Source organism: Humulus lupulus, chromosome 4 (genome assembly GCF_963169125.1).
Source record: "Humulus lupulus chromosome 4, drHumLupu1.1, whole genome shotgun sequence".
Classification (NCBI taxonomy): Eukaryota; Viridiplantae; Streptophyta; class Magnoliopsida; order Rosales; family Cannabaceae; genus Humulus; species Humulus lupulus.
Window position 1 is genome coordinate 16,614,483 of NC_084796.1, and position 12,816 is coordinate 16,627,298.

At 36.2% G+C, this 12,816-nt stretch overlaps 1 protein-coding gene across 1 annotated transcript; it reads right to left on the bottom strand.

Moving 5' to 3' along the window:
- Positions 1 to 6,440: 6,440 nt before the first annotated feature.
- LOC133830057 (probable inactive purple acid phosphatase 27) lies at positions 6,441 to 12,401 on the bottom strand. The gene is made up of 11 exons (XM_062259962.1): positions 12,149 to 12,401; positions 10,926 to 11,032; positions 10,239 to 10,314; positions 9,023 to 9,352; positions 8,787 to 8,916; positions 8,575 to 8,656; positions 8,329 to 8,461; positions 7,946 to 8,151; positions 7,683 to 7,808; positions 7,133 to 7,442; positions 6,441 to 6,947 (listed from the first exon to the last, which is right to left on the bottom strand). Exons 5-11 carry the CDS (start codon positions 8,914 to 8,916, stop codon positions 6,642 to 6,644), a joined length of 1,293 nt encoding a protein of 430 aa, XP_062115946.1. The 5' UTR covers positions 9,023 to 9,352; positions 10,239 to 10,314; positions 10,926 to 11,032; positions 12,149 to 12,401; the 3' UTR covers positions 6,441 to 6,641.
- Between the last annotated feature and the right edge of the window lie 415 nt (positions 12,402 to 12,816).

Below are 12,816 nucleotides of genomic sequence, written 5' to 3' on the forward strand. Positions count from 1 at the left end.
CATACTTTACTCCACCTTTACCTATTGGCAGTGAACCTATAAGATCGATTCCCCACACCGCAAATGGCCATGGGGAGGTCAGCATGGTTAGCTCAGTAGGTGGAGCTCGTGGAATCGAAGCAAAACATTGGCATTTATCACATCTCTTGACATACTCGAACGCGTCTGCCTTGACAGTGGGCAAGGATTATCCTTGTCTTATCACCTTTTTAGACAGATTATGCCCCCCAGTGTGATCTCCACAAAATCCTTCATGAATTTCTTCCAGAATTTTCTTTGCGTTGGGTGGAGTTACACATCGGAGTATAATGGCATAGAATATCCTCGTTGGTACAAACTTCCTTCCATAATAGTGTATCTCGGGATCTGATACATCAATTTCTAAGCCTCATTTCGTTCTTCTAGGAGAATTTCGGTTTCGAGGTAATCGACTATTAGGGTCATGTAGGTCGGTTGGGAGTCGATCATGCATACGTCTTCTTCGTCAGGCTCGCTGATACTCGGGGTTGATAGAAACTCTATTGGGACCACGTTCAGTGTGTCGGCCTTGTTGGTCGTGGCAAGTTTGGCCAAGGTGTCCGCATTTGAATTTTGTTCTCGGGGAACTTACTCTATAGCGTAAAACTCGAATTGTCCGAGCGCAGCCTTGGCTTTCTCTAAATACGTAACCATCTTTACGCCACGAGCTTGATATTACCCTAAAATTTGGTTGACCACTAACTGTGAATCACTATAGCAGTGTATAGCCTTTGCTTTGAGTTCCTTGGCTATTCAAAGTCCTGCCAATAATGCTTCATATTCAATTTCGTTATTTGACGCTTCGAAGTTGAACCTTAAAGCGAAATGAAATCGACTTCCCACTAGAGTGATTAGTATGATACCTACTCCCGATCCATTTTCGTTGGAGGATCCCTCAACAAAAGTTTCCACAACTCACGAGCTGGGGTTATAACTCCGTCATTAGACACTCTAGTACATTCTACGATGAAATCCGCTAGGGCTTGTCCCTTTATGGTCATTCTCGGGTGATATGTGATCTCGAACTGTCCGAGTTTGTACCTTCTTTTCTTCTCGGACGAGCACATCACTAATGGCGTGCTCGGTGGTAGCAAGGTACAAGTATAAGACCTCTCCTATGATAGGCTTCAACAAGATCGGTGGTTCGGCGAGATGTTTCTTTAAATCCTGGAATGCAAGCTCGCATTCCTCTGACCACTCAAACTTTTTGCCCCCTCTCAAAAGGTTGAAGAAAGGAAGACAAGGGTCTGTAGATTTTGAAAAAAACCTACTTTGTGCTACCATTCGTCCAGTTAAACCCTGGACATCCTTATGCTTTCGAGGTGAGGGCATATCAATCAATGCCTTGATCTTGTCAGGATTAACCTCTATCCTTTGCGCATTCACTATGAACCCTAGAAACTTTCCCGAAGATACTCTGAAAGAGCATTTTTGTGGGTTTAGTTTCATGTTATATTTCTGCAATACGGTGAAGCATTCAACGAGGCCATCCACATGGTTATCGTTATGTTTGGACTTAACTAGCATATCGTCAACATAAACTTCCATGTTATTACCTATCTGCTCGGCGAACATTCTGTTCACCAGCCTTTGGTACGTTGCTCCAGCATTTTTGAGCCTGAAAGGCATGACATTGTAGCAGTATAGCCCTTTATCGGTTACAAAGCTCATATGCACTTGGTTCGGTGCATGCATGGCGATCTGGTTATATCCAAAATAGGCATCCATGAACGACATGAGGCCATGACCTGCTGTGGCATCTACGAGGCTATCAATCTGAGGTAAGGGGAAACAATCTTTAGGGCATGCCTTATTAAGGTCGGAATAGTTGATACAGGTTTGCCACGTGCCGTTGGGCTTCAGAACCAACACTAGATTGGCAATCCAATCAGGATAGAAGGCATCTCGTATGAATTGATTTGCCTTTAACTTGTCGACTTCTTCCTTGAGGGCCTTCTTTCTATCGTCGTCCAAGAGTCTTAGCTTTTGTTGCTTCGGGGGGAAGCTTTTGTCGATGTTAAGTGCATGACTCATGACATTTGGACTGATTCCCACCATGTCCGAATGCGACCATGCGAATACATCCTAGTTTTCTTTTAAGAAGAAAATTAATTGTTATTTCACTTCTTCAGAAAGATTCTTACCCACCTTTACTATCTTTGTGGGGTCTTTGAGCTTGACCTCCTCGAGCTCTTCTAGAGGTTCGAGGTCAGCCCTTTCTTCAATTCTGGGATAGATCTCTTCATCTATCTCGAAGATCGTCCCATCCTTGTTCTGAATTATTACAAATGCATGTGCACTTGTTTGCTTCTTTCAGCTAAGGGAGATGCAATAGCATTTCCTTCCCGCAAGCTGATCCCCTTTCAACGTCCGAATGCAACTAAAAGTCAGGAACTTGATGGCCAAGTGCCTAACAGATGATACTGCCCCCAGCCCAACTAGGGCGGGTCTCCCGAGCAATACATTGTAGGCTGATGGGAGATCCACTACGACAAACTCCATCATCTTGGTTATAGAGACTGGATAGTCTCCCAAGGTCACAGGGAGTTCAATGGATCCCATACAGGCAATCCCTTCTAAAAAACTGTACAATGTGGTTGCACATGCTTTTAGGTCGCGAAGCGCGAGTCCCATCTTTTCTAGAGTGGATTTATAGAAAATATTCACCGAGCTCCCCTTATCAATCAGGACTGGGTGTACCCTCTTGTTCGTGAGCAGAAGGGTTATGACCATGGGGTCGTTATGGGGAAACTAGACGTGTGATGCGTCCTCTTCAGTAAAGGTTGTCGGTTGAGTCTCAACCCTTTGTTGTTTCGGAGCTCGTGGTTCGAGTTTGTAGGGAGAATTGTCGCCTGTCTTGAGCTCGTTTACATATCTCTTTTGGGCATTCCTGCCTGATCCTGTGATATGAGGTCCCCCCGAGATAGTTATTACATCTTCTCCATCAATCGGAGGGGGTCGCTCATCCTCCCAAGCTCGGGAGTTACTGTTTTGGGCAGGTGTTGCAGCCGCTGCCCTTTGGCTTGTGGAAGCTTGATTTGGGTTTTGGTTTCTGACGTACTGTCTGAAATAACCCCTCGAGATCAAACCTTCGATCTCGTCTTTCAACTGTCGACATTCATCGGTTGTGTGTCCGATATCTCAGTGAAATCTACAATATTTATTTGAATCTCTCTTCGCTTTTTGGTTCTTCATGGGGTCAGGTCGTCAAAATGGGACCTGATTTTCATTAGCTAGGTAGATATTCTCTTGAGACTCGTTGAGCCCGGTATACACTTTGTATACGGAGAAGTATCTGTCTCCTTTCTTTTTCTTCCCTCCATCTACCTTAGGGTTATTTCCTTCATTTTTCTTCCTTTTAGAAGGGTTATCCCCAGGGGGTTTCGAAGTTGAGGGGTCTACTGAGGTCGGGGTAGAGTTCACATTTGTCATTGTAGTTACGGGCTGAGAGGTCATGTTATGCGCTGACCTTTCCTCTTCTACATTGACAAACCTCTGGGCCCTTCGGTTGAACTCTATTAAAGACCTGACAGGTTTCCTTTGTAAGTCTTCCCAGAGGGGACTTCCTGGCATTACGCCTGCTCTAACCACCATCAGGTGACCACTATCATCAACATCTCGACCTCGGGCCACTTCTAAGTTAAATCTCGTGAGGTAACTTTTTAGCGACTCATTTTGTTGTTGTCAGACGTTGGTTAAGGCTGAGGCCTCGGGTCTGATGCCAACCATAGCCTTAAATTATTTTTTAAAGTCCCTAGAAAATTGATCCCAAGATGCGATCGAATGCCTTTTGAACTTCTCAAACCAGTTTTTTGCTGGTCCTGTAAGTGTGGCTGGGAACAGCATACACCTGAGCTCGTAACCAACATTGTTGGCTCGCATAATGGTGTTGAATGTGCTTAGATGGCTTTAGGGATCTGAGTTTCCGTCAAATGGAGGGACATGAGGTATTCTGAATCCCTGAGGGAACAGGGTGTTGGAGATATGTGGGGCAAAAGGCTCGAGCTCTTCATCAAACTCTTTATCCTTGTCCCTGCTACCCTCGTTCTGTAAGAGCCTGAATGCTCTCTCCAGTTGTTCAATCCTTTCTTGGACTAAATCCACTGGAGGTCTAGCTTGGACCTGAGGGGGCTGGTTATCATTAATAAAAACTCTAGCTCCTTGTCTCGGTACAGGATTATACACTGGTTGTTTGCGGCCATTCGCGGCCATTCAGATGGTCTCGCAGATCTGGGTTCAGGGAATTGTCTCGACCTCGATTGTGGTTTAAGTGTTCCTGCAGATCAAGGTGGTTCCCTCGATTCCTCGCATGCCTTGGTTCTGTGTTGTAAAAGCTCATAGACCTAGTGTAATCCGAGCTTTCACTTACATAGCTCACTGCTCGGTTATTACGAGGTGGGTCCCCTGCTGGCCTCCTTGTCCCAGCAGTCTATGATCGTGAAATTTGGCTTCCCGTAGGCTGAGGAGCCCTGCGATCTCGGGTAGCTTCTCTTTCATTTCCATGTCCGTGCCTAGCCCGTCGATTTCCATCTTGATGTGCAGGTCGTGGAACTTCCTGGACTGGCGAGGGGTGCCTTATAGGCGATGGTGGGTGTCTTATGGGAGATGGTGGCTGTCTCCCATTTTCGGGCCTAGATGGTCCTGAATTTGCCCGGTCAGGCTCCGGGTTGTTTTGCGCAGCATCAGGATTTGGGTTCCGAGCCATTGAGGGGGCTCAGTTATTTCCCGTTCCTGTTTGTGCTTCTGCAGTCGGGTTGGTAGTATCCTCAGCCCGGTTACTCCTTCGGGGCCTTAGCTGAACTGGCTGGGATGCTGGTGGCAGCACCTGCTTCGCCCTTCTAGCGGTCGTGCTCCCACGAGGGCGTCCCCTAGGCCTCCGAGGAGGTGCCTGGGCTCCAGCAGCCTGTCTGGCTAACTCTTCATTACGTTTCAGTGCTTCTGCCAAGTGTTTGTGCAATTGAAGATTTTCAAGCTCCACAATTGGAACATACCTTTTAGTATTGTAATACATATCCTCGTCAGGCCTGTGGGCAGGCGGCCCTCGAGAGTTGGATGAATCACTCCTTTCTTCAGGATCTGGATCCACCATGGGCTACTTTTCAGGCTATCGTGGGTAATCCTCAGCATGAGGAATCTCTTCCTCAGGTATATTGGGCATTGGTCGCTCACCTATATTAGGGTTACTTGCATCGACCATTAATGATTTGAGAGGCTTTCTGACTAAACATGCTCACGTCTTGTTTAATAGCTCTCAATAAAAGCACCAAACTGTTGACACCATTTTTCGTCAACTTAAAGAAGAAGAGCAATTAAACAAAATATACCAGAGGAAGCAGAAAGTATAGACAGGATCTTTTACGTGGTTCAGCAGTTAAAATCTGCCTAGTCCACGAGTCTGTGTTATTAACTTCTTGGAATTCTCTGATAGCTTTCTGGAAGCAATTGTACAGATTTTTTCCCAATATCAGTTTTTCAGTCCATACAAATGAATTATACCACTCTATTTATAGAGGGGTTTTCCGAATCTCTTCCCACAGATTTCGAGAAGTTATTCTACAAATCATATAAAATAATACCATTAAATGCATACAATTATCACATACGCGGTAATATCCCATGATATTTGGGATTTAATAACAAATTACATCAGATCCCTTAAACATAGGGATTTTACAACAATAAACACATTCACACCGAGCTGACGAGCTTGGATGCTAGATTCACGTGCCTTCGAGACCGTTTGTCAATTGTGAGCTCGTCATCTTGGTTCACCTATGCTCCCAGCAAGTAATAGTGACAAAACCATCCTCTTCGAGCTTACACCTCTCAAGCTCAAACCGTCTTGTCTGAGGGCAGAAAATAAATCAAGAAATTTACACAAATGTTGAACCATAGCTACTGTGAGTTGCGAGCCTAACTTATAACTTCGAAGCACCTCCGAGACTACGCAGTACCTCCGAGACTACGTAGTTTCCGATCTCACCAATCCGAGCTTGTCACTTACTGACGACTGTGCTAATCTCGAGCTTATGCCTTACGAGCCTAAGTTTCGAGATCAAAATTCTCACTCTCGAAATGTGGGTGTAACAATACCACAAATCTCTCTAAGCTCTTTATGCGATAAAGATGATGGGCTATGCTTCCTTTGTTGTAATCTTCTATTAATAATAATAAGACAATTCTTGCTACCGTGGATGTAGGTAATAATCGTACATATATTGCTGAACCACGTAAATGTGTGTTGTTTTTATTTATTTTATTTATTCGTCCTCAGCATATATCATCGTTTATTATATTGTTTATATTATTATTATCTGTTTAGATAGGACCCTGAACAATGTTAATAATTAAAAAAAATGTTCTAGTTGTACAGTATCACCATAACCAAAAGGTAGTAACGAACTTATGATTCAAGATTAAGCTTAAGCTAGAGAAATCATTAATTAATACACACAGATGATAACGATATAATACAGTACTCTCACTCACTCCTTGACAAAGTCTCAGTACAATACAAAGTTCAACTTTCAAAACCATCAAACTCCTTGTCCTTATTATCATAAATATATATAGATAGGATGTGTGGGACAAGCTTGATGATAAATTAATTAATAGAGGTGTAATTAATGAGCCAAAGTGGTTGGTTCACAACTGTCGTGGACGCAGGCCAAAACATCCTTGTATTCCCTATAAATGGTAAAGGAGTCATAGACCTTACCATCACGACTTTTCTTGTATTCAAAGAGAAGAGATGAGTGATTGAAGGCTGTAAGCTTGACAAATCCCCAATCATAATCTCTGAAGATACTCCAAATTGGAGTCAAGCTACTAAACTTGGCCAAGTTTTTTCCTCCTCCTCCGGTAATCACATGAATTGTTCCATTTACAACACCACTGTAATGTGATTTTTCTTTATTGACACATTGGTTCTGCAAAGCCATAATCCACATACAAACATACCAAGATTATCATATTATTTTAAAGTTGCATATATAAACCAATATAGATACCCTTGAACCAATTGCGTTAAATACATATATATATATAGAAGCATAATGAACTTTAGGTACCTTTGAACAATATGTGTTATAAATACATAAATCAACATCTATACCTGATAAATGGGGCATATCCTTTCATAGTGGTGGACATGGCCAAAGAAAGCAATGTCAACTTTATATTTTTGCCAAAGTTTTTGGAGATCATCTCTTCCCTCTGGCTCTGAAAAGGAGCCCTCTTCGCCATACCAAGAGTTAGAAGAATAGCCAAGCACACGATGAGCTATGAAGATCAACCAAGGTTGTTTTCTTCTATCTGCTGATGCAAGACATTTTTCAATCCATTTGTACTGTTCTGATCCTGCCCTCCAATCATGCTCACTGTCAGCTACACAAAATTTAAACATCCCATAATCTGCCGAGTACCTGTATATATATATATGTATTTATATGAACTTATATCAGTTTTTCAATTTCACTCTCTTCTAGCATTTTTAATATCAAGAATATGTGTAGCATGTGGTACATAATTATTAGCAAGAATAGATCATAGCATATGGTGCACAAGTATTATTATATAACATCAAACAATTCATGGTGACATATATAGCACTACATTCTTCAAAAGTATAATGTAATTTTCATGTATATATTTATATATATTACCAAAATTTTGCTCGGTTATCAGCTGGAACATAGTAGAGAGTCTCAGCTGGCACACCACATTCACCGCCTGAGTCAGTATTGTCCCAAAAGGATCCTGTGTTTGGCCAATCACGTTCATGATTACCGCTGCACAATTATTATAAGTACAATTTAATTACAACACTTATTACCTAATGTAGCAAAGCTGTTTTGACATATGCATTAATGTACAATTAATATATATAAATATTTATACAATCTTTTGTTTTGTACAAACTACTAACCTTGCAACCATATAAGGCACAACTGAAGAAATAGGTGAAACTTGTGCTACGAATTGGTCCCACTCAGAGAGGTATCCATCAGCATATGCCATATCACCAATATGAAAAAGTAAGTCATAGTTTTTAAGGTCTCCTATGAGTTGGTCTGTGGTGTTGAGTGAGCCTGGTTGGCTTTTACCATACTCATTGGACCCATCTCGCTCACCCTAGAAAAAAAAAAGAAGCATATGGAGCCATCATTCATAGTATTATTAGGTTCCATATATATTGATCCTTGAATAGTTGAATTTTCTGAGAATTTTTGTGCTAGAAATAAATGACAACCGTTTATTCATGTGAAGCCGCAATTGAACCACAACTAATTTTTATACTCTTTAAACTACCTTTCCCATGTCACCCATTATTATAACCCGTTGTAAAGAGTCTTCTCCAGGATATGGTGACGATTTGAAAGAGTAAGATCTGCTCCATATGTATGAACCATTGAGTAAACGATGACCCAATCTATAAGAGTACCTGTAAAACTAATCATATCATCACAAAATGTACATCCATATATAAACTAATTATATGAGATGTAAAAATATAATAAAAATCAATGTATATAATAATTGAAATTAATTAATTACTGAGAATTTGGCCACAAGTCTTTAAGAAAACTTGTATGTATGAAACCGGGATGATGCCAACCAACTGTTCTTGCAGGTGCACCTTAGAAAAAAAAAACCAAGAGACCAAATTAATATATTTTACTATATTTGCATTTCTCAGTCTATATTTATACTTTGATGATTTATATTATGTAAATAATTTAGTAATAATAATATGTATGGATATATACCACACATGCTGTTGCGATCATATGTCAAAGTTCCAGCAGGTGATCGAACTTGAGTTTCTCCTTTAAGACCCCATTCAACAAATGGCACAGCTTCATCTATGTTATAACCACTCGTCCATGTCACTGTCATCTGCATATTTAGTCGTATGTATTATTACTTTTTCATACGTACTTAATTTGTATAATGTTTTTATATATATATACACAGTAGCACTGTAAATTATATTTATAGTTACTTCATTCCAGGACTTTCCGAGAGCAAGGCGTGGATAAAGAGGTGCTTTTAGATTGGGAAATACTGATAGCACATTTGAAATTGTCACCAATTTGGGCTGCAAATATTTTTATATTTAAACAAAAATAATTATGATGATGATAAGAATAGGATATAAAATAATACTACAAGTAATTAAAAAAAGAAAGGTTAATTAAGAGGAACAGACAGAGGAGAGGCTGCCTGAAAATAAAGCAAAAGAAAATATTGTTCGCATATTAATCAGCAAGAACTTCAAGGTCGCTTTCCCAGTCCATGCATAATTGTTGGTCGAATAATTCGCGTATTGATACTGATCAAATCAAAACAAATATATAATTAATATATATGTTAATAATATGTATATATGTGTCACACATTGATTTCACATATAAATATATAACAATAGTAGATAAACTATTATCACTTAGGACACGTTTACTAAATAGTAATTGGAATTGAAATAAATCAATGAATTATATAGGGTTTATACTTTTTTGGATCCTGTGTTTTTTCTCATTACTTGTTTAGACTCTGTGTTTTGACAAATTACTTTTTGGACCCTATATTTTGTAAAATGGTTAAAATAGAACCCTAAACTTAATTTTGATGAAGAAAAAAATGAATATAACAACACAGTTTTTAAGCAGAATGATTTTATTTTTGTTCTGAATTGTTAGTTTGATAAATTATTTGTGATTTTAGTTGAGAAAACATTGACCAAAATCGGGTTTAGGGTTCTATTTTAATCATTTTACAAAATATAGGGTCCAAAAAGTAATTTGTCAAAACACAGGGTCCAAACAGGTAATGGAAAAAAACATAGGGTCCAAAAAGGTATAAACTCAATCATATATGCATACACTATTTGTGAAAAGAAAAATATTATTAATTATTTATATATATATGTATATAAGATAATATGTGCTGCATTTTTTTATGATTAGGCAGAAAGTAGTTATTTAGAGTATTTTGTAAATTTGTAAATTATTTATAATATCAAAAATAAGTTTTAAATAGATTATTGCACATGTAACTATTTTTTTTTATGTATGTGAAAACAATTTGTTTAAATCTTGTTTTCAATAATATAAATTATTCAAAATTTTTAAAAAATTTGTAAGATAACTACCATCTATAAAAAGAAATCATCCTTTTATATGTGAGTTGCACCATAAAATCAACTTATATACACAAACCTTTATTGGGGCAGAGCATATGTATGGTCTTTCTAGCTCTTTGTCATCTGGTCCTTTCGGTGGGCAATTTGATGAGCTGCATGTTATATTTATATTAATAATTTTTTTACAATAATCTTTAAAAGTTCTTTTTATTACAAAAACATATCTCTCTATATGCATAATATAAAAAAAGCTACCAAACATATATATGCTACTGGAAAAAATATAAAATAAAAAAAAAACAAAAAAGTAATAAAAGTACTTTTTTATTAAATATTTACTGGATGTGAAGTTTTTTTTTATATATATTATCAATTAATTCATATTTACACTATACAAATTGTACATTTAATCACAACACATTTTATAACTAAAAAATATGTTATAAATACATTATCACTAATTAAATATGAGTCCCAAAAAATATAATTTATTGGTCTAAATATATAAATATATATCTATATATTGGGGTATTTGCTGCAAATAAGCCTATAATAAATTATAACTCAATTTATATTAGTAATATACAATTAAATATTATATCTTAATCGATCACAAGCAAATTTTTGTTATTACTAACACTAAATAATCTATTTGTAATTCTATTTTAAAGTAAGTATATGTTTTGTCTTCAAAGAATAATAATAAAATTTATAAAGATAAAAAGAAAAAATCAAGACTAGAGTTTGAATTAAGATTACTAACTTGAATTTCTCAGGAGAAAAAACACCAACCCAGTCGTCGTTGGCGGGTTTAGGGTTTGTAACAGTCACAGTCACTCATTCGGCATCTAGTTCAGTTTCAAGATGTCCCTGTATACATATATCAATATATATCATTAATTAAAATGAGCTACGGAAATATTATAAATGAATTCACGTACAAAACCAACATGAAACTTAGGGTTTTTCTATAGTAATATAAATAAGTGTAACTACAATTTTTTTCAAATATATATATAACTATTTATATTGTAGTTATTTAGTTCATTTTGCAGATTTTTTAAGTAATTCTGTATAATTTAGGATGTCAAAAAACATAATTTCAGACAATTTATATATTTTACATGTGTATAAAAAAAATAGATACATGCGTGCAACAAACTATTTAAATTTAGATTTTGACATCCTAAATTATTAAAAATTTATAGAATGTCTTAAATAATCATATTGTACATGATCATATAAAAAAATAAAAATTACAATTATGTACCAAAAATAGAAAAAAAAAGTATCACTACCAAAGAAAAAAAAGAGCATACCAAAATATTTTCTCATATATATATAAATATAAATGATAATTTTTTTAATAAAAATTAATAATTATAATGATATTTTATAATATTAAAATTTATATTGATATAAGTATTAAAATTATTATTATAATATTTTATAATATTTATATTAATATAATTAATAAATATCTATTTCTATCAGTTTTAAAGATATATTTAGTTAAATATTTAGAATATAATATAAAAGAAGATATCTATATATATATAGAGAATGACTACAACGTATCTACTTTTTTTACAACATCGGTGCAACCAGTTTGTGTTTTCTACCCATCAATAAGTTTTTTTTCACTTTTTTTTTTTGTATGACAGTGTTTATTGTATTCATTTAAGACACCCTGTAAGTTTTTAAAAAATTCTGAATAATTTACAGTACCGAAAACAAGGTTTAAACAGTTCACTTTTACATGCGTATAGAAAAAAATAAGCACGCGTGCAACAAACTGTTTGAACCCTGTTCAGTAGCATAATTTATTCGGAATTTCTTGAAAATTTGTAGGATGTTCTAGATAGCTACAATATACATCGTCATATAAAAAATTTAAAATTATATCTATCAAAGTGCCGAAAATAGAAAAAATATGCACCTATGTCAAAAAAGTGAATGCATTATAAATATATATATAAATAGTACCTTTTGATGGCCGAATAAACGAAGATGTTGAACAGAAATTGAAGCAGAGTCAAGGAAAGCAGGCTCGGTTTTGAGAATGTTGATCTTGGATAGTGGTTGATCCTCATCATCGTTGACAGCCCAACAAACTGACGATAATGTGAGCAAACCCAACATTATTATTATTATTATTAGCTTTCTCATATTAACCAACTCTTCCATCATTTTTTTTCTTCAAGTCTATACTTTGCAAAACTTTATAAAGAGAGAGAGAGAGAAAGCTAGCTGATCGTGATCGAAACCATTGATCGAAAACCATGCTTATATAGGCATAATATTTTCTTCATTTTTAATCGTGTTATGGTCAGTACGTAAAGAGAATCGTAAATCTCAAAAAGCTTTGTCACCTTCTAATACATTTGAAATTATATTAAATAACACAAATATACTGTATGTACTTCCAAAACTTAAAAAGTGATTGAATAAACTTTTGAGAGTGATTGAAAAACGTTTTTAAATTTAAATAACACAAATATACTGTATGTACTTCCAAAACTTAAAAAGTGATTGAATAAACTTTTGAGAGTGATTGAAAAACGTTTTTAAATTTATTTTTTCTATTTTTTATTAATTAAATTTATTATTTAAAAAAATAATAATTAATTTATATTTTGATATGTAACCCTATA